This window comes from Dromaius novaehollandiae, chromosome 13, assembly GCF_036370855.1.
Source record: "Dromaius novaehollandiae isolate bDroNov1 chromosome 13, bDroNov1.hap1, whole genome shotgun sequence".
Lineage (NCBI taxonomy): Eukaryota > Metazoa > Chordata > Aves > Casuariiformes > Dromaiidae > Dromaius > Dromaius novaehollandiae.
This window is the reverse complement of record NC_088110.1, coordinates 8958909-8981712: the sequence shown is the minus strand read 5'-3', so window position 1 is coordinate 8981712 and position 22804 is coordinate 8958909. Positions and strand designations below refer to the sequence as shown.

General features: G+C 39.5%; 1 protein-coding gene and 1 long non-coding RNA gene across 2 annotated transcripts; one reads left to right on the top strand and one right to left on the bottom strand.

Annotated features, from left to right (window-relative positions):
- Positions 1-184: 184 nt before the first annotated feature.
- Positions 185-15626, bottom strand: LOC135329770 (uncharacterized). Its single transcript, XR_010391408.1, has 5 exons — positions 15498-15626; positions 12176-12242; positions 8727-8780; positions 7705-7771; positions 185-2009 (listed from the first exon to the last, which is right to left on the bottom strand). It is a non-coding gene; the product is annotated as an uncharacterized LOC135329770 (long non-coding RNA).
- Positions 15627-15697: 71 nt separating this feature from the next.
- Positions 15698-22610, top strand: CNEP1R1 (CTD nuclear envelope phosphatase 1 regulatory subunit 1). Its single transcript, XM_064519573.1, has 6 exons — positions 15698-15831; positions 17236-17307; positions 19841-19914; positions 20703-20812; positions 20949-21003; positions 21279-22610. Exons 1-6 carry the CDS (start codon positions 15807-15809, stop codon positions 21318-21320), a joined length of 378 nt encoding a protein of 125 aa, XP_064375643.1. The 5' UTR covers positions 15698-15806; the 3' UTR covers positions 21321-22610.
- Positions 22611-22804: the final 194 nt, after the last annotated feature.

Sequence of the window (22804 nt, the reverse complement as noted above, 5' to 3'; positions counted from 1 at the left end):
GGTTTGAGTATAGATGCTAAATAAAATAATTAAGAGTTTTACTGACACCTTGATTACAGTCATCTTTTAGAATTGGAAGATAGGGTTTCTTACTGACAGCAACATGGAGAGGTGCAAACTCCACAAGCTTCACCAACAAAGCAGCTCAGTAACAGCAATCCTAAAACTATCAGACAGTAGAAAGTTGAGGTAGAAATATTGTTTATTTTTTCTACATTGTATTTAGCATACTTTAACAGTTCAAAAAGTGTTTAAATTGGACATAAAAGCAACATATTTAAGGTTAAAGCAAGTGAAATAGAAATTAATGTTCCAACTTTATTAATTGTTTCAAAACATTAGAAGTCAATTTACAACCTGCTCCAACACACACACCTGACCATTACACTTCAGGTGAATTAGCCAACCCAGCTGCAGCAACTGTAGTTTTTCCTGTCTGAACTTCAACTTTACTACTGAACAAACATTTCATAGAGCACTAGCTCATGATACTGGCAGAGAATTTCCAACTCATATTTGAGGAGACCACCTACCACTATGCTTCTGCATCAGTCCATGAACAAGAGATGGACAGCCTCTCATGTTTTCCCAACCTGATCTGGGTATCAGACAGGGCTATGTCAGATGCAGAGGTCAGGGAGGAAGAAAGGCATCAAATACTTTATTTACAGATCCAGGATCCAACACAAAAGAATGATTGTCTCAGCACAACTTGAAAGGTAAACTGATTCTGTTATTAGAAGATAAGCAAATGCAAAATATATGGCCTGTATTGCCTACATGTTTCAAATGGGTTAAATACATAGGAAGGTAATACCAGTAACAAACTTGATATGGAATACAAAGCATAAAATACTATGCTGGGGAGAAGAGAAATGAAAGTTAGAATATCAAAGAAACAATAGTGAATTTTAAGGAAATACCAGAGGTAGAGTAAGACTTCCAGTCCTCTAAATAGCCCTCTTAGGAAACCAAAAAACCAACTTTGCATATCGGTCAATATCTCCATATTGAAGTCAACCCATCTCATCTCCAGACAACAGACAGCTATACAATGAAAACCAACTCTTCCAGGATTAAAAGAGAGAAGCAAGCAATCTTGCCTTTCTTCCACTTCATTATCTTACCTTGTTAGGAATTTATTTCTTGAAGTTTCAGTCCTTTTTTATTTTACTAGAAAACTTTATTTCCTTAGAAAAGTCACAGTAATAGTTTGAAATAGGAATTAAAAAGTAGCATGATGCAGCCCCTCAAATATTTCAGTTGATAAATAAGGAAAAATAAGTCACCTGTGATAGAAATTTGTCTCTAATTTAACAGAATGTTAAACTAAAAAAGTCATTTTTCAAAGAATTCTTCCAGTTTTGCTTCAAGTACTAAGAACTATAGACTAGAGAAAAACGTAAAATTCCATGCATTTGAGAGTCTTTATGTAGCCAACTTCACTTTTTGACTCTCTTGGCAGCAGTGAAAGGCATCTTTTCCAATTAGAAAGGTACCTGATATGCATCAAAAATTGCAGACATCACAGGCAAAAATCTGAAGCTACATTTAATATGCCTAATTTAAGAGACCACAAAACCTAACCAAATCCTGCAAAGTAGCCTCTAAAACATAAGAAATTACAATCAGATTAGACAAAAATCTGAAATAACAATCAGACTTAATTCCTGAGTCACTAAATGTATTTATTTTTTTGAAGAACCTAGAGAGGTCCCCTCATGGACCTAATAGTCCAAAGACCTGGGAGATGCCCAAGTTTTATAACTAGCTAGAACAATATCAAGGAGGGTCAGAAACATTAATAGATGTAATTTTCAAACACTACATACATCAAGATCAGACCTTTCTGAAGTGGGTAACACTTACCCACATAATAAAATTAGCTGAAAGATCTTAACAGAAACCTACACAACAATGACACAGGTCTCCATCATATTCTTTCCATATCTGTTGGTAAAACTGCAGGTATTGCTTCTCTCTGCAGTCACCCCTGGTGTGGTCATCATCTGCAACCAAGTGAAAAATCAATTAAGCAGCAGCACTGACTGCAAAACCATATTAGAACATCAGCATATCTCCATTACTTTGTCATTCAAAAATACTGTCAAAAACATGATCAAAACAGTTTGTCAAAGCCAGAGGTTTTTCCTTTCTTTGGGTAAATTTGTTATAGACATGCAAGAAGGCATAAGAAAAAGGTTTAAACTCAGTTGCAGATCTCAGAATTAATCCACTGAGAAGAGCACATTCGTCTATTCCACCTCACACAGGATTATTTTTGTCTCATTTGTCCTCAACTTATTTCCAATATGATACTGGGATTTGAATCTCATTCCAAGGGAAGGCAGTAAGGGACTTTGGGGGGAGGGGGGAACAGATTGTTTTTTTTTGCTGTAACCAGAAAGTAGGGGCTGAACTGGAGCTCAGCTGTGTTACAGAACACCTTTCCTGAATATATTTTGAGAGCCTTGTTGAAAATAACCCACACTGGACATGCACCAAAGTAGGACTCAAAATAAACTCACTTACCTTTTTCCAGCCTATAGCTGGCTACCAAATTTCTTATACTTGTGAAAGATACCCACAGCTCTTCCTCACAGGATATGTTCTGTACTCCCTACATAACTCAAGAGATTTTTGCAGGCATGCACTCATTCTCCTCTTCAGTGATGAGCAGAACATCATACATTCACAGCACTAATTCTCAAACACGCCAACTGCAAGCCTCCAGTTCCTGGTCACACACTGAATACATAGAGGCTCCCAAGCCAGAGCCCCGAGAAACAAGCCCCGTGGTCGCAGCCGGCTGCACTGTCTCAGTGCTGCATGAGCTACTGAGTTCCACATCAGGAAAGCCCTGCCTCCCTGCACACTTTCAGGGTTAAGACCTTGCCCTATCCCTTATAGGCCTATCCTTCTCCACATATTTTTCCTTTTTTTTTAAAGTTACAACAACACTCACTTCCTCACAGTAAGTTCCTCAGTTCCAAACCAGAATTTAACCAGTAACTCACTAAGTTTTCCAAAAAGGCCAACAGCAGCAGCCAGGAAAACCTAGTGAGCAATTCCACCACATCTTGGAAAAGTTACACCACTGCACTCAGAGATGTTCTACAGTTCTATGAATTTAGACTTTCTAAATGCCTTTCATAGGTACAGCCTATGAAGCCCCATCACATCCCATATCTTGCAGCAAAATGCAATGACTGATAACAACTGCAGTGGTTAATTACAATTAAACTATATTAACAGGTAGCACTGACATCATTTAATGTCATCCTCAGGGGCTAGTCAAAGCTTCAGGCAGGCATGCTTTTACTGAAGTTCAGATTAAATCCTTAAAACCTCTGAAAAAAGCTTAGAGTAAAAATCAAGGTAGTACAGAGTGCCAAGAGTATACACAATTCCCAGGGCCAGGGGCTGTCAGACCCTGCTCCATTTTCTTGCAGCTACGTGCTGCTAAGTCTTTACCACAGTACAAAGGCCCTCCCACCAACATCATAATTAAGTGATGTGTAGCAGCAGTAATTAATACAAACCACTGTCAGACTGACTTCAAAAGCTCACTATCTTGACTGATCTGTGACAAAGTTTTTATACCTTCCTGTGAAAGCAACATCACACTCCCCATCTAAATCAACAAACCACCTCTCAGCAAACTGTCTGTCTGGCTAAAAGCTCTACCAGGTCTCTTCTACATATGCTAATATACATACCTTTAGATTCACCTGAAATTGTTGAGGAACTCAAACCCTTACATTTCCTTTACAGAAGTCACCCGAAGCCATGGCTTACAGCTGAGCATGAAGTGTCCATGCTGAGGCCATGACTTAGAATAAGCAGCCACAATGGCCATCAGTCAGCTAGCACTGCTGCAGAGTACCCATCCTGGCTGCCTGATGCTCTGACAGAAATAACTTGTAGGATGTCAAGCAATAGCAACATCTGTGTAAAATTTGATCCTCAAATAAGTCAGTGTGAAAAACACAGGGCACCTTTTCCATTCTGCTAGCAGTAATCCAAGCATTGCCTGGTGCACTGGAAAAGATAAAATCAAGCAAATTTTTCAGAATTTTGCTTTGGTGCAAGGCAGTAGTAATGAAGACCATTTACTGACTACTGCAAATCCAAGTTTTCAGCATCTACGCATTTCAATAATTGGCCAAATTTTTCAAGTACTGAATATGGATATACAGCATTTCACTGACATGACTGTCAAAACTAAATTGTACTTCAAAATAAAAATTTAGGAAGTTAAAACACCAGGAAAACACAACATATTGTTGCATTTTGATACACATTTCTCAGGAAGCGATAGTGGTTCACCATCTTCCTAGGAATATTAAAGAATAAAGCATAATTCCAGGTCTGACTTTCATTGACTTTCCCAAGCAAACAGCAGTAGTTAATCAAGCAACATCCCTCTTGTACCTTCTTGGGAAAAACTCAGACTGAATACAGATAAATCCATAAATATCCTACAATTCAATCAGCAATTATTCCTCTCACAGATCTTCCCACATGCTACATTCCCACTGTTCATTGACTTGTCCTGGATTTCACGGGGATGACTTCTTTAGATGGTTACAGGAAACCCTTTCGTAAATATTCACATCTACCTTGTAGGGGATTACCTATGCATTTTTGCCATTGAGTTCTGCTGGAGATTAACATTTTTTCCCCTCACATTCTGACAGTTTTTCCATTATCTCTGTCCTCTTTCACTGGAGGGATTTTCCTCATACAGCTAGTGCAAATATGGATTTCATTGGCACTGAAAGCTTTTCTCCCACAGGAATCTATAGCAGCATGAATTGTTAAAGTATCTGCCTTCCCTGAAGACCCAGCATAACCACCTGCAAGAAACATCTGCCTCACCTGCTGGGCAACCAATAAACCCCTGGTGATACACAGCAGTGCTGCAGAAGAAGCAGACCAGGTCATTTTCACCTGATCTCGAGGTAGCCTGTAATGCAAGTTCCTCAGTAATGGGTTCCTACCATACTCACATTTTGTAAGTTTTCTGGATTGCATCCACATATTTGGACATAACTCAGATATTCCCAAGTGTATTATACACCTAGATATACCCACCAGTTTTCCCAGGTCCAGGGGACATATGGGACATGGAACTCTTTGCCCTGCTGGCCATGACAGCCTTTACGGGGTTATGATTTTTCTGACTGATTTAAAGCTAACAGAAAAATTCTAGGCCCTGAAGGAATATTATGAGTTTCTGTGCCAGTCAACTAGAGACAAAACTACGCTAGCAGGAAGCAACAGGAACTAGTTACAACTCTCACCTTTTGGGGAATACTGACATCTCATAGTAATCTTCATTCCCAGGTGAATACTCATATTGCTGCCCAAGTATCTCTTCAAGATTAAGGAAAAAACAGGTTTTGAATGCACTGTTCTCCAAATAAAGATAGAAGGCCAGTTCATGCAAAATATTTCTTCCATGCCTATGTGGGGATTAAAATAAGTCACAATACCAATTTTCAAGACATTTAAGTGTTAGTCAGGGAATGCTGCTAATCTAGTATTTTCTATTACAAAGACTTTCTGCATCCATTCAGTTTTGGTGGTGAAACTGGCACAGAACACCCTTTTCTGTATGTTCTGACTCTAAACTCAAGTTCAAAGAGCATAAACTTGGGAAAACTCTGAAGGAGGAGTCTGAAGAGTGCCTAACCTTGGGAGTATATTAATAGGTACTTTCATTAGGAATGGAGAAAAGAGAGGCAACATCTATTATTAGGCTACAGGTTGTACACTACTACCCAAAATACAGTTGGGGCAAAAGCTGAGAGGAATCAGGTACTCTTCCAAGCACATGAGCCTTCCTCTGGTCAGATGGACTTAAGGGAGATTAATTATCCCCATCCAAGTGGTATCTCTCTAGACTCAAGACACCCTTTCATCATTACTGAGCCACAAGAGACAACATGAGAGCTGTAATTACTGAAAACACCTACTGAGTTGCTGTAGACTAACTCAGGAGTAAAAAGGTACCTAAGTCAGCCCATCTGTATGTTACCCTTCCTATTCAATAGAAAAAAATCAATTATTAATTTCCTTTCCCAAAATCCTTTGCAAATCTTAAGATTTTTTTAGAAATTCCTTTTCTTTTGCAAATGACTGCTTTATAAGGCATTAGTCTGGTTGTGTATTTCCAAGATAAGGAAACAAAATAATTCCCCCCCACCACAATACACATAGGTACCAGGACTATGAAGTAAGTGCTAACAAGAAGTTACGGCATTTGAATTCAGTTGAATTTAATTCTTAAGCAATAGAGAATTTCCTGCTAATCTTAGGTTTTCAAGTTATTTGTATTAAAGAAACATCTAGAGACTCATTCTATTAGAAAATGGTAAGACACAATCCAATCTTTAAAAAGCTTACAATCCATGGCCTTGATCCTACTTAAATACAAGCTCAATTTCAGAGATGCAGTTGTAACAATTGAAATTAATGAGACTATTCTTGAACTTCAGATAAGTACTTACAAGATCTTTTGTAAACATACAAGTTGAATGGGCGAAATGAAGCTTTATATTATATCCTTACTTTTTATGTTCCTGTATTTCCATTCTGAATCAGAAACTAATCAGCAGTAACTGATAGCTGTTTGTTCATAGACTTACAGACTGCAATAGTCAAAAAATGGACAAGTATTCCATTTCATATGGCTGTTCTTACATTTAAAGTTAAATTTTGAGTGACACTGATCCAAGTGAACCCACTTAAAGATGTAAAGTCAAAAGAAAAATACTTTGTATCAAAGGTGAGAGATCAAGTTGTAAATAGAAGGCTGACCTGTTAAAATCAGGTCAAATGCAAGTTAGTTTTATACTCAGTACAATGATATACCTGTCAAGCTGTGCATTGCTTTCATTTATTCTTTTAAATAACTCACTAGTAGTTCATTAAAAACTTCACTGTCATCATCCTGATGGTCATGATAACCACAAAGGTTAAAGGACCACATCATTTAATCCTATTCCATGAAACATTACTCAGAGCTTGATCTCAGAGGTAGGGGGTTAAAATTCTCAAAAGCACTTTTTTCTTTAAAATTATTTTTAGAAGTACAACTTGTGAAAAATGAAAAATTAAAAAATCATTTCAGGGAGTTGCTTGGGCAGTGTTTTCTATATAACTAGTTTCACAGTTTCTAGTGGAGAGCCTTTCTTCCCAACCACTAGTAGAGAAGAAAAAAAGATCATTTAAGGAAATAGGCAACTACAATTACAAAATCCTCAAAAACTGCAGGATGACTCCAGAACAGATACAATATGCACCTATACATTATGAGAAAAAAATGTAGTGAACATTTCAAAAAACAAGTACCTAGAAACAAATCTTAGCCATAAAAATTGTGGATTCAGATCATTGGAAAACACCATCGAGACTAGCTGAAGAACATGCACTCTTCTTTCCATAGACTTCCGATAACCTCAGTAACCAGGTTACCTTTAACACAGAACCAATGCCTTGGAATTCAGTCTCTGAAAAGAAGGGCCTCAAGAGACAAGATATTTTTCTTATGCATTTTTAGTATCAAATCTCACATGCCCAGATGAACACTAAAACAAGTTAATGTAGGTTTCTACTATAGCATTAAAATATTTTCCAATTTAAACACCTAGGACATTCACCAAAATTTGTATTTATACTACAGAAAGTGTTTCTTACCTATTCAGATCTTCAAAGTCTCTAAATAATCACCTTGGGAAAAATGACTCTTCTGTAAGGATTTATACTAAAAGGAGGAATAATCTGAGGTTAGGTATATGTTATCAGAAAAGTCATTAAAAAACTAAAATAATCCAAAGTATTACACTATGATAAAATAAGCACACTTAACAGGTTTTCAGATTGTGTGAGCTTGGGAAATGTCGTAACAGAATTAAAAGCAGTGTACTATTTCTCCTTTACCACCTTTATTAACAAACTCTAGGGAGACATGAAAAAGTCACATTTGCTTGTAAGGTTTTGCTTACTTTAATGAATGCCTTACAATAAGGCATATAATGCTTATGTAAAGTAGTTCAGGCAGCTCTTCCTATCACTGTTTAAAGTCTAAAAAAATTTGCATCAGTCATTGTAAAAGTTCACAACACCAGACATTTTAAGCCAAGCATTTAGCTTCCCAAGATCCTTCTAAAGCTTTTGATTCATTTATTTTCCCTTGAGTAAAAGGTTTAAAGTAGGAAGCTCATTTGTTAAGCATCAGCAACCCACAGGATTGAAAGTGACTTATGTTAATATTTCACCTATTTGCTGGCCAAATTAATGTGTTGCACTTGTACAACCCTCAGGTTCCAAATTAAGCATATTTTTTGAATTACAGTATTTAAGCTCCAGCTTACTTAAAAGTTACATCCTTAGCTTGACATATGACCCAAACTTGTACATACTTATTTTGGTCTTTGCCAAGAAATGGTGCCCAGAAAGACGATCTAACACATGTATTCACAAAAACAAATATATATATATATAGATATGTATGTAGCCCTAGTTTTGTTTTAAGGTACTGGTAAGCTAAGCTAAGCATAAATAATTTGGAGAGAACCCATTTGGTTTCTGCATTTCATCTAGGAACATTAAATTTTTCTTAACTGGAAAGATGACTGACCAAAACCCTCAAGAGAAATTACCTCCCACTTCTACAATGTAACTGCAATACTGTAGAGAGAAAAGCAATGAAAGCTCACCTAACACAGAAGGGATCAGCAGTGCTATTTCAGAACAGGCTCTTCTGGAAGCAGCTAAGGGAAAGAGCAATATAAGAGACATTAATGAATCATATCAGACTTCTGTGCTTTTTGTTTGTTTTCATTTTTAATAAGGAGTGCCTAAGCTTGGAATGATTCCCTACTTTGCAAAAGTAGTATCAAACATTAAGAATACAGGACAAGCAGACAGCTGAACGCAAACAATCCTTAAAGCAGCTGCTGTGAGTAAGAGCTCAGGGGGAACAGAACAACGCCCCAAAACAGGCTTTGGAAACGAAAAGAAGTATGGCGAACCAACAGGGTACAGGTCATCATTTCAAAAGCTAACCAGCTTCCTACTCACAAACCTGCTGTATGTACTGAATGTACTAGAAATGCCTATTTCCATATCTTGTACCTTGACCACATTGGGCCAGTCTAGCACAAGGCAGCCTGCGTGAGCAGAGGTGTTCAAGCAAGTGATCAGGTGCTAACATCCAGGTTGCTGCCAGCCATGTGTCACTGTGACACGCCACAGCCTGTCCTGCTGCACTTCGCACCCAGCACAGCTGGTACCAATGCTTTGGGGCTACAGTACACAGGGGCAGCTGCCACCTGGGGAAGGAGATGGGGACAGGCACATCAGGAATGATTAGGCAAGCTGGAACAGCCTCACTGCTTCTCACAAGGTTGGCCTGCCACGAGCAAGATGACACTTCTATACCCAAAAGGTGAGAAAAATTTAGCTTTCAGTCTTAGATTCTCTACCTTGTTAATAATGGTTTGTTTCTCCCGCCAGTCTCTATTATGTAACATCTGTCATAAATCTGAGAGATCATTCTAAATGAAATAACATCCTTCTAAACTCATAGCTTTCAATCCGAAAGTCAAAAGAACATAACTTTGTCACTAGTTCCTCAATATTATCATAGAAGGAAAGTCATTTGAAGTACTAATGCACCTCTAAAAACAAAGAAAAAGTAGATTAATACACATCTTCCCTGCTAGTTTTCTGGAAACTGAATATGAAAGTGTGGGAAAGCTTGAGCAATAAGAGGCTGAAAAGGCTTTACTTGGGAACAAAACAGGAAGAACTAGAAATGGGAAATGTCAGACATCATGATTCAAGACTGAACAAGAATTCTATCATAGTAGTACAAAAAACACGAAGAACAAACAAGAACTTGCTGTTTTTATAAACAGTTTCATACTCAACAATACCCCATCCTAAGTACTTCAAAGTACACACAAACCTCACTCACCTCATTTCCAGAAAAAGACCAGAGGAAGATGAATTAGCTTTGCAGGTAACTGAAGTTAAAAAATGTTTTAATATCTCAAGCCAAAAGTCACCACATTCTATGTGGCAGAACATCTCAAACGACAATTCTACAAAGAGAAACTGAATATTCTACTGCATTAAGAGACACAAATCGTATATTTCTACAATAACTATGTATTACATAGAGATGGTCCTGTGAATTTTGTTTAGACATTCAGCAAAACATTTTCTTTTCTATTGAAGATGCTGCTATTTGATAAAGCTGGTCTTCCAGGACAAACCTTACACAGTTTTCTATTGGGCTAATACAAAAAAGAAAAAAAATATTCTGATCAAAATAACTTTAATGGCCAAAACAAGAAGTCCTGAATATGGATGTCCTTACCAAAAAATACAGTAGCTCTTTGGATAAATAACACTTCAGGGAAAAATGAGATGAGAGGAAGAGAAAAAGACAGTTTCTTGATAAGATTTTAAGCTTCCAAAATCTATGCAGAAAGAAATATGAAGTATATAATCATTACCCTCCTATCATTAAATGAAAATTAGAATAATCTTCAAACTTGGAATGTAGTTACTACAATAAAGTGATTTATAAAAATACAGGATTAATAAGTTTAAAAAGGCTATATTTTCCAATAGCTTTAAGCGTTAACCCAGAATCTCTCAAGTAACATGCTGCCTCAAGAGGGAGGGATTGTGTAGAGGAAAATGAGCAGGAGAAGGCTGGAAATGCAAGGAAACCAAGAAACAAGTGACCCATCCAAATTATCTCTGATAGCAGATGCTGCTAACAGATGCTCTCACATTATGCTCAAAGCACAGCTGTGAGAAATAGAACTAGATACCAAAGATGCTAAGCCCCAAAAGATATGTCCCTTGTACCTCAAAAAGGTATACTTGAGATATCATTCTAGGCTGACAAAGTATGCTTCTTCCAATAAATTCTGCATTATACAGCAATCCAAATGTACTCTAAGCCTTTTTGCTTAGGCAGCTAATTTTAAGGCTTCACAGGTGTTGTCAGAAAACAGTATCAGGGATTATTAGCAGATGAACTAGTCCTAAGAAAGAATTTTTTGAAGTCATAATGATAGCATGATGACAGTTACTTTGTCTTGTCTCATTTACCTTAACTAGTTTCCAGTTAATGGTATGGTACAGAGCAGAGTAAAAGCTACTTGGGGGTGGAAAATACAAACAAGAAAATAAAAGCATTTGGAGCAGCACAAGAAGTTCTATATTACAATCAATAAAGGAATTACAGTCAACTTAAATATCTCATAGGTCAATTCTCCTTGCTCTTAGAATTTTTCTTTCCTGATGTATGTTCAACATTTAAATGCCATGAATTACCAAAGCTTGAAGAAACAGTTTTCAAATATCTGTATCTGTTCAGAAATAAACCTAATAGCTAAAGCAAAATAAGAGATCAGCAGGATATCTGCACATTAACAAACTCTTGAAAGTATAAATAGCCTAGCGCAAAGTACACTTTCTGATGCACTGCACGCCATTTTTCAAAGTAGCATCTAACTTCTTGGGTCTCATGAATTTAAGGTTCTACCATCTGCAAGAGTACAGTTACAGTAAGGAAGAGAGCATCTATGTCACTCTAACCTTCTCCCAGACTCCAGGCTTCTGATTTAGTAATACATGCTAGTGCTGATACCTCCTACACTCTTTACCAACAGCAAGAAAAATCAGCATTGAGGTTCTCAGCCTTTCAATGTGGTTGACAATTCTAAATACCAATGGAAGTGATTTTGTTCATTTTTACATTGCTACTAGGCAAAACTATAATGAACTAGGCTCAAAGGCAAAGAGAATGTTATGCAACCTTCAGTGGATCATCACCAAAGCAATAACTTTTGATAACTTCTTATTTTTAAGTTTTAATTCTGCAAAGTATTGATGGTTAGGACCCCATGCCATAGAAGGCTTCCTGAATAAATCACTGCAAGCTCTTAAGCTGGAATAACTTGATCATGAATTTTGACCTTCCTTGTAGTCTTTATATAGAAAGACTTTTTTAAAAGACATTCACTTTGTGTTTAAACTTGAAAACAATGAGAGCAAATGACCACAAATCATATTTTCATAACTAACATCCATGGGAAAAACTATAAAAAACTGTCTTGAAACATTTTAATGTAGTTTACATTACCTTTTGTTGGCAACAGGTTTTTGAACTTGACACCTGGTGACCTTGACCCATGATGACATTTTAATTTCTGGGAAAACAAAACAGCATGGATTTTTCTTCACAAACTGGGAAAACATCCTTAAAACACCTCTAGAATGCTAAAACTCAAGAGAGTTTTAACTCAAGTCCATTAGTAATAAACCTTGACCAGGAGAGGGCAGGGGTACAAACAGCATGTTTTAATACTTCAGAGCATCCTGACTTGCTCTGGTTTAAAAAGTACCTCAAAACAAAGCCAAAATCTGCTATACGAATTCACCAGGTCCAAAAGAATGAATGCACATCAGCTTGCACATACTAGCATGCAGGCTACCAGAAAGACTTCTGAATTTTATTAAAGACTTAATAGCACAGATAAACCAGGAAATTTTCCCCAGTGCAAACACATGCATATTTTATTACCACCTAAGACTTAATCCTGGTCTCAAAGAGCTTGTTTTGGACTTCTCCTTTCAAGTGCTCCTTCAGAAGGTCTTAGCACATGCTCCACAAAAGGAGAGATATCATAACCATAGCCAGTCCCAGACAGTACAGCAGCTTTTAGTGACTGCTTCTAGAAGCGAGCAGCACAGAACTCTTACTGGAGTGTCTTACTTGTACCTAAAGGCTAAAAGGAGACTTCCAGCAAATTCAGGTGTCTAGCAAACTCTCAGCCCAGTTACCAATGCCAACTCTTATTTTGTTACCTAAATTAGGTAAATTAAGCCAGACTAAGACTCCCGAACCAAAACAACCTGCAAACATGTAAACTGCATCTTGTTTCCAGGATCTCTCTTGCTTCCTTCTCTTCTCTCCTGTCAGGTGCTTTAGTAAAGCTGTCTAGATTTCTCTAGATACAACAATGAATCTTCATTTTCTGAACTAGCAGAAGTTATACAAAGCTAAGTAACTTCATGTTACCTCACATAACATTGCACCTGTAACAGAAAACTAACACGATCAGAAAATGAAGCTGAATCACAGTGACCAGAAATGGCAAATTTGCCATGAGAACCAAATCTACATTTCTCTACTTGCAGCAATGTCATCTAGTCAGAGACAGTGCTAGAAAAGGAATGCTCTGTACCTTTCCTTCTGACACTATTCCATATTGCAGTAAAGACTTAAAAATTGATATGGGCAAAGAGACTAACTTGTTGAGTTCCAGGATTTGAGCAATCTTCTCTGAGCATTGCTTTCACTGCTCCAAGGACTGCTTATATACCTTCCTAGAAACAACCACCATATGAAATTCATAAGCAGTCTTCAAAAAGAACACAAGGGAACTCTCTCCTCTGTAAAATGCAGTGCTTCACCTGCTCCACACATTACTTACAATAAGCAGAGTCAATTATAATTGCAGCCCGAGTGAATGTAGTCTTGAGCTTTTACACTCTTACAATAGACTGTTAGACTTTTCCTCCAGAATGTGTGGAAAATGCCGGCATGATTAATTCAATAGCAGATAATTCATTCTTTATAACAAAATAATGATAATTCTCCAGTGGAATTCTTACCATATTCTGTCTGTCCTTTATTTCAGAATGCCCCCAATAACTTCAAAAGACCTGCACTACAGATAAAGCAGACGATCCTACTGCTCTGTCTGTTCATATAAAAGTTATTAGAAGCAGAACAGATGGGAGTAGCATAATGCCAGTTACCCACTACAGAACACACCACAGAGAAGCATTTGCATGCACAGGGATGGCATGCATTATTCTTTCTTCTCATGCACTCAATGCCAGTTGCCATCAGGCAATCAGGAAGGAGAAGAAAAGCAAGGCTGGAGATTTAGCACCTTCCATAAGAAACAAAAATTCAGTTTATCCACAGCACAAACCCCATGCAAACCAACTACAAAACAGCCTACACGCTACAGTCTGACCTCATCAGCCTTCAGCCACAACCAGCTCGCTCCCCTGAACTAACCGCTCAAAGCCCTCACCCCTCAGCACCTCCGCAGCACCAAGGCCAGCTTGGCTGCCCAGGGTGGGGACACGGGTGCCAGCTTGCCTCCCCCCTTGGCCAGGAGTCCCAGCCTGTCCCCCCACCCCAGCCAGGCACCGGGGCCAGGCCCACAGCACCAGGGCTGCCCTCCTTCCCTTGCTGCACATCCTGTAAGGGTGAGCAGTGCTGCCTGGAAAATCACATGTTCCCTGCATCAGGTTTCAATAAAGTGCAATGCTTTCAAATAAAGCTTAAAAACAAAAACCAAGAAAACCCCCCAAAAAACAGAAATCCATGAAAGTAAACAGGTATTATGTAAGCATAACAAGTTTACAAAACATGGCTTGCTTACATGAAGCTAACCTAACTTTATCTGACAGCCTGTTTTCCTGGCAAAATAAATACTGTGCCTAGATCTCAGTAAAACATCCGGTATCTGCTGTTCGATGGAAGACAGAGATAGCAAAGCACAGATGTTTTTTGGTCCCAGGACATCTCACATATGAAATTACTTTGTAACTGAGAAAACTTTTGCTTAGAGAAAAGTAACACAGTGGTTACCTTTGTATCTTAGCTCGCACAGGGGGTGCCTACAGTTCATGACTGCTGACCTCTGTATTTTAAAAGGGACATTTACAGGGTACAAAAAAAACCCTACATGCCCCCCAACCTTTAAACATTGCTTTTGATCACTGGCTCTTGTGGATGTGAACATCCTTCAGGTATTAAACGTTACCAAAGAGCAACTGAGACAAGCCAGGTGTAGTTCAGCACCCCACACAACGCGGTAGGGGACACAGCCGACTACTTCCATCACTGTGTCACCGGCAAACCCCCCCCCCCCCCCCATTACTCCAAATTAGCAATATGACCTTCTGCCAGCAGATGGAGACAAAACCATCCTTCTGGAGCGAAAACTTGCCAGCTTTTGGCAACACACGCTTAATCAACAGCAACAAAAGACACCGATGCTATTCTTCTTTTATTTTTTAGTGCCTGCAGCAGCAGGTGCCTTTTGCAGCACACAGCCCGCACGCGCCAGGGCCCGCACCGCGGGCAGGGCCAAGCGCCGGTTTTGCCGCTTCTCCGAAGCCTGTTTCGAGGGTGTTTTCTTTAACCCTGGCAGCGGAGGGCTGAAGCCAACTCACGGTGCCCAACCACGGGCCACAGCTCCCCGCAGGAGCAGCCCAGGGATCCCCGGGCACGGGACAGGCCGGAGCCTCGGGCAGGCACTGCCGAGCGCCGCTGCCCGTCCCGTGCCGCGCCGCGCCCCCCCGGTACCGTCCGCCCGCAGCCTCCCCCCACGCCCGCCCGGAGCGACTTTGCCTGCAGCCCCCGCTCGCCACACACGCACCGAGGCGGAGCTCGCTGCCCTGCCGGTCCGGTCCGGTCCGGTCCGGCGACGCGCCGCTGCCTCCCAGCAGGAGCTGTACTCTGCCGCGGCCGCCTTCTAATGCCTTGCGGCCCGCCCCGCCCCGCCCCTTTCCGCGGAGCAACCAATGAGAGCTGCGCTTGCTGGGGAGGGGCGTGGCGAGGGGCGGACTGCCCAGTGGGGCGCGGCGTTGTTGCGGGGGGCGGGGCGCGGGGCGGGCCCGGCGGAGGGCAGCTGTGCGGGCGGGCGGCGCAGCGGCGCTCGGTGCCTCGGCCGCCGCCTGCGCCCGCCATGAACTCGCTGGAGCAGGCCGAGGGTGAGCGGGGCCGCTGGAGGGGGGCGCCGGGGGCGGAGCGGCCCCTGAGGCCTCGGCTCTGTCCGTCCCGGCGCCGCGCGGCCTGGCGCCCGCGGGGCTGCCCTGCGCCCCGGGACGGCGCCCTCGGCGAGCGTCTCCTCGCGCGGGGGCTGGGGCTGGGGCTGGGGTCGGGGTCGGGGTCGGGCCGGCTCGCGGCAGGGCGCCAAGGGCCCGGGGGGGCTGCGCCGGCAAAAACGGCCGTCGGGGCTGGAGCGCCTCGGGGCGCGGGCCTCTCGCGGCGGGCTCGGCGGTGGGCCGGCGGTGCTGGCGGTAGGGGGCTGCGCTGCTCGGGGAGCAGCTCGTCGTCTGTAGCCGCTGGTAGCGGCCTAGCTTCCCCGGGACTGGCCCCGACTACCGGGCTGTTGGCAGCGATTAAAGGCAGTTGTTAGCTGTTGTGTGGCTAATGCCAAGGTGCCGTAATTTCCCCCCGTGAATTCACCTGCAAGCCCATCAGCGATGGAGTTGCAATGTGAAAAACTGCCTCAGTAATTGTCGTAATAGCTATATTTCTTCTAATCTTCTCTAATTGATTTGTGATGGTAGTTTAAATAATTCAGCGATAGTTAGGAGTTGAAAGAAAACATTTCCAGGAGTGATGAAAACCGAAGCGCTTTATTTGAAAGCCTATATGTTTATGCCAATAAAAGCTTAACTCCAGGTAGAATTTTAGCTTTCTCCAGAATATTGTCAAATATTGACCTCATTAAACAGAAGTTTAGATCTAATGGAGGCAAAACAGCTCCTTGTAGACAAACGTGTGGTTGGCTAATATTTTAAATGGATTAGGACTATGAACTTGAAATGCCACTCAGCATTAACAGCAATTTAAATGTCTGTTGTGTGCTGATTTTTATTTTTTATTTTTAATAGCATACAGCATACCAGATTTCTGGTAAATGGCAAAGTCATCAAGGCCATGCTGCTCCAAATAATCACTTGAACAGCTAGCAAACACGAAACTCTTTTTCACCAATATGTAAATAATAGAACTTTAATAGCTTTCAGATATACATAATGCTCAAAAGTATGACATGTTTCCCTTCATGGAGAGGTTAAGCTATTCCAAATCTATGTTTAGGTATTATTAAAGAACAATTGATGTATACAATATACTGATTGTGTCACTATATATTTTCTCCCGTAAGTGGGAATGTTTTTTGCATTTAGTGCAACTTCATTGTTATACTCTTTGTGTGAAGCTGCTTTGACTTTACTTAATGTCATTTGAATGACCGATGAGTTGGTTTTCTCTACCTGTTTGAGATGGGCGAGCGTAAGGGAGCAAGTGAATTCCTTGCAACTTTTACACTAAAGTTTGGCTAAATATATGAAGATCTAATCATGCTTGATGTACATTCTCCTCAGATCTCAAAGCTTTTGAAAGAAGACTTACTGAATATATTGCATGTTTGCAACCAGCTACAGGACGTTGGAGAAGTAAGTTTAATGTTCTAAGGGATAAATAGATTGTCTCTTTGATAAGCTCTTTGCATTTATCAATGTTTGTCTTTGATTTATGTTTGTCCCAACAAAAATCTGCTTAAAATCTTTTTACAATTTCTGTGCCACGTGCATATGCACATATACACTGCAAGAGGCTTCTAATGTGGTAAGTTAGAGCTGAAATAAAATAGTCTAGTATACAATGCAAAGGCAGCATGACAAGAGTTATTAATACTTGCCCAGTTATTGTTCAGAAGCAAGGTAGTAGGTCCCAAAGAGCATTCCCACCGCTAGCTAAATATAAATTTGACAGATCAAAAAGCTTGCAAAAAATTAAAGGAGTTAGTTTATGTCTCATGGTTTGAAAAATGGCTTGTGTAGTGGTCCTTGCAGATATGTTGTTTAAAACTAATATTCTAGCTAGAGTTTGAAAAGCGAGGTCAAGATTCAATGCGTTTGAAGGCTGAAGTATTTTGGAAATGGTTGGGACAATAATTTATTTTTTGAAAGGCTCAGGCTGCCCAGCCAGTCACTACAGGTATTTGAGTGAGGTAGAATGGAGTTAGGTAGACCTTGTAAAAGTGTGGATGAAAAAAAAATTCTGCAGTGGGCCTTGGAGCAGGGAGAAGAAAGGGTAGTCTGTATCCTCATCTCGGTTCTAATAGAGATGTTTGAAAAGGAGGAGACAAAAACAACCAAAAAAGCCCCCCAAGAAATAGTGCCAGCAGACTTTGGGATCTGTAGTCCATGCTGGACAGAGGCAGCTTTTTTGTTCTAAGATTCTGCTGAAGTTTCTGTCTTCAAAGAACTCAGAATTGTTTTAGCATGCATAATATAACATTTTTTTCCTGAGAAGCCAAGAGGTTCATTTTAAATTAAGGGATGCTCAAGGCATGACTATACTGTTAAAAAAAAAAAAAAAAATTGTTTCAGAGCAACTCTGAGGCAAGCAGACATTTGTAAAGGCCCAACTTATGTGCTACCTGCTTTACGGAAGCTTTAGGGCTTCCAAAATTGCTAGTTGCTATGTCAGATACCTATTAGAAGTACTGGAAACTTACAAATTAGAAATATTCAAGTATACAGGTTGTAGCTACAAATTGTTATACAAGTATACAATATTACAAGTATTGAAATAACTAGTTTGCATAACTAGTATTAAGTCCACTAGTTTACATAACTAACTGCTTGCTTTGGTAGTTTTGTAATTCAGTTATAAGAAGGGCTTTTTACTTTAATTATAATGAGAGTGTTTAACTCAATGCTAATTTTTTTTTCTGTTACCCTGGAAGTTATCCACTAGTTAAAGAGAAAAAGCCCTATGCTTTGGGCAGACCTTTTCCATCTTTCTCTTAAAAATATCAGTTCTATTAATTCCTTGTAGTTTACTTTGAGTGATTCTTAGGTTGTTCATGTTTGGGATTTTTTTGTTTGTTTTTAACTTTGTAGCATCAATAAGGAATATACAACTCAAAGTGCTAAATTATAGCAATCTTACAAACCTGAATGGAATATTTCACAACTATCAGATTTTCAGGCTCTTTCATATGATCCTAAAGGCCAATAAATCTGGGTTTTGGCTTTCCTTTTTTTTTTTTTTTTTCCTCTTCTCCTTTTCTCATTTTTCCCTAGTAAAATACTTCATTTGTATCCAAAACTTCAGGCTTTGTGGAAAACACTAAGAACTGCCAAACTTCCAATGGAAGTTGCAAGGCTTTATAGGTATTTGAGCTTTCTCTACCTTTATATTTTTTTCTGGATGTTTTTGTTTCTTTTGTTTTCCTCTTTGCATTCTCCTCCACCTTAAGTCTTTCAAGATCAGTCTGATATCTTATGTTACTCTACTTTGTATCTAGCATTTTTCACTTACAGTGAACAGATTATTCTTCCCAAGCCATTCTGGATGTGTAGAGGTTTTAGTCTTTGTGTGCTAATAATAACATGCCTTCTAACTCCTGTTCAAATTTTGTTTCTTTCTCTGTCAGCTTTCCTTGCTAATAAGTGTGTTAATGGAGAAAGCATAAAAGCTTGTAGATATTCAACTTAAACTGTTGGTGATAATTCTTCTGGCTTTTCTTATATAGAACAGCTAGCAGGATAGGAGCTTTAGTTCTGCTCTGAAACTTAATGGCTCTGCATTTTTGTAGCCCAGAATGTGTGAGCTCAAGTGTCACGCTGAACAAGAACATTTGGTGCAATTCTCATTCCAGTCTTCCAACTCGTATATTTTTTCACTAGCTGTGTTATCTTAGAAACTTTCATTTCTTTAAAGCATCAGGATGTTTTTACTTGACATAACTTACTTTTTGGTACCTACTTTTCCTGTCCAGCAAACTTGTACAGAATCTTTACTGTTTAGAACAGTAAAATTTTCTTTGTCTGTTTTCATTTCTACCTCCCAAGCAGAGGTTGTTCACCCTTGAGAAGTGAGCGAAGAAATAAACACTTAAAGTTTCTAATGAAACATAAATGCTTTTTGCTGTGAGTGAGTTATGCTGCTTATGACTCTCATTCTTTTCTTTATCAGTGATTCTGATAGTGGTGTCAGTCTGCACAGCAACTGGTGCTTGGAACTGGTTAATAGATCCTGAGACACAAAAGGTAAAGATCATGCTGATCCTGAATGTAATCTGTTTCATAAATTGATGTTGCACTGGAACTATACTAATCTGTACAATAAGTCAGGTGCTGTAGTCAAGTGTTACAGTATCTTGAAGACTGCAAGACTAAAGATGAGTTTTGTACCTGGGCACTTAACATGGCAGGGATAGAGCCATGTAGACACTACCTCAAGTGTAATCAAAACCATGAGGCAGCAGCAGTTGTCCTGATTTCTGGGGCAAATTCATAGGACAACAGCACTGTAGAACAACTCTTAGGTAGCTTATAAAGGTCTCTTTCATGTAAAATCATTGCAAATAATAAAAACTAAATTAAGAATGACACAGGCAAACTAATTGCATAGACCACTGTGCAGTCTTTTTTTCTTTTTTCCCCCCCAGGAGCTTCAATTTTATGTACAAAGTCACCCAAAGCAGTCTATGTCAAACTGATAAACTTTAGGCAGAAAACCTTTAAGTTTTGGTAGTAGATACATAATCTGATCTGATTCTTAAACAGTATTTCAATTAATTTTCTGTTTTAATTAAAACATTCTATGAAAGTGGGAGAATATCTTCAGTTAAGTTCTCAAGCTCCCTGGAACTGTTGTGGACTATGTATTGGGACACTGCTGGGCAAAGTGCTAGTACTAGACTGCCTCTCTAAGGAATTGTTCACAGGTACACAGAAATGGTTAAGAGCAATATGCTTTGAATTAAGTGACTAGACATCAACTTTTTGTATGCCTTAAAAAGTAAGTCCTAGGACTAATCTGACTTCTTTCCTAGGTGTCATTTTTCACGTCACTTTGGAACCATCCATTTTTTACAATTAGCTGTATTACCCTAATAGGGTTGTTCTTTGCTGGAATACATAAAAGAGTGGTGGCACCATCAATGTATCCTTCGATCATCTTTGTCAGGTTAAGTGTTGTAGTTACTGCTGCTGTTGAAGCCTATGTTAATGTTGCTTTTTCTGTTTTGACTTAAAGTGTGTACAAGTGTTAGCTGTTTTCCTTGACACAAGCCACACAGTATAGCAGCCCGATGTCGAACTGTTTTGGCAGAATATAATATGTCCTGTGATGATGTAAGTGTTAGCAGCTCATTACCTAAACTTTTTTTTTTTTTTTTTAAATGCAAATAAATTAAAAAATACACAAGTCTTTTTAGTGAACAGTCTGTGTGTATAGATGCATGCACACACACCTTAACAAAAAAAATGTTTGTGTGTAACTGGAATATAGAACACTCAGTATTATTCCATGTGTCATTTTAAGCTTAGCCTGTAGTGTTGAACTTGAAGCATTATTGTTAGACTAAATTTTCAGGGTCTAAACTTTATTTTCTTTTTCTGTTTTGCAGACTGGAAAACTAATTCTGAAACCTAGGCCTCATGTTCAATAAGGGCCATCTTCCTTCAGTTTTTTCCACTGCCATGGAAACCAAAAATGACCTTTTTTTCAAGGTAGTATGACAGCAAAAACCAAACAGGACTGGTTGTCATTGCCTAGGAGCAAAAGTTGTATGCAGGCGACAGTGCAAGTGTGCAATATTACTTTCTTGAATATTTCTCCAAATTCTTTGTTATCATGTTATCAGTGCTCTTGCTACTTCTGATTACCTCTTTTTTCAGTATTAGTGTCACTTTTTTACTTCAGCTAGAACAAAGCATACAGGTGAAGTATGTTAATTGGTTATGAAATTGAACTTGAAGATCAAACCTCATTTGTGTTATGTGTCTTTGTAAACTATTGTAAATAGCAGATCGATGCCAATGTTCAGAGGAAAAAAAAAGTAATACTTGCTGTATGGATTTTTGTTGTTGTTCTCATGAACAGTATTGAAAGGAACACGTACCATTCCCATGACTTTTTGTTAGCACACTCGCTCATTACAGCTGTCCTTGTTTCCTGGTCACTATTTTTGGAACTGGCTGAAAGGCTTGCAGAAAGACTGCCTGTCTGCCTGTGCTGGAGAAAACTGGTCTTATTCTGTAAGAACTTTGCAAATAGATCGAGGATCACATTTGTCAAACTGTACATACAGTGCACCAGCCACTTTCCTTGTGGTCATACGTAGCTCACTGTTTGATCTGGTTCACGACACTGCTGTTTTATCAGATTCTAGTGTTTTAAAAATTGTCTTAAATATGCTCGCATCTTTCTGCGTGTAAGACTGTACTGTATCTTAATTCCCCAAGATATTGAGTGGATTTTTATGCTGTGATAGTCTGAATATGAAACGAGTATTGGAAATGTTTAACTTCAGATACAAATTATTTGGTGAAGTAAATGCGAACAGTGCCACAAAATAACAAAATTTGTTATTTCAAGTGTTAAAAACAAGGCGTGTATGCTATATGCATAAAGTGTAACTTCTTGAATAGTTAGCACTGTAAATATTTTTAGAGTTTAAGTGTTCAAGGTGCCTTTTAAATTGTTTCAAACTCTTTTAATTGACTAAGACTGCAAAGCTGTTGCAAGTTCAGTAGCCCACAACTACAAGAAAGACTGCCTCTTAAAGGGAGCCTATTGACTTAACCAATATATATTTTTTTAATTTAAAATCAGTTGAGACATTAAAAACCATCTTCTATAATCTTTCCAGTAATCCTTTCTCCTGCCCTTCCATTATTTTTAACTGCTGTATACTTTGTAGGTAAATGCGTATAAATAAATTCGCCATATAAACAGATGGTACCTTCTTTCGTGCTGTGCCAATACAGATCGGAGTGAACCCCAACGCCTTGGAAGCCAGTAGGCGAAGCCCGCGAGGTTGGGCGCGGGGCGGGCTGGCCTTTCCTTTGCGGCGTTGTCAGGCCGTGAGGCAGCGCTCCCGGGACGGCCCCGGCAGCTCCCCGCGGGGCGGCTCTGCCCCGCCTTCCGCGG

Excerpts from the sequence above, each read along its gene's own strand:
- CNEP1R1 (XM_064519573.1), top strand. The coding sequence starts at position 15,807 with ATGAACTCGCTGGAGCAGGCCGAGG. Across the intron at positions 20,813-20,948 it reads AGAGTGGTGGCACCATCAAT|TATAGCAGCCCGATGTCGAA; the intron begins GTATCCTTCGAT and ends CAAGCCACACAG. Across the intron at positions 21,004-21,278 it reads ATAATATGTCCTGTGATGAT|ACTGGAAAACTAATTCTGAA; the intron begins GTAAGTGTTAGC and ends TCTGTTTTGCAG.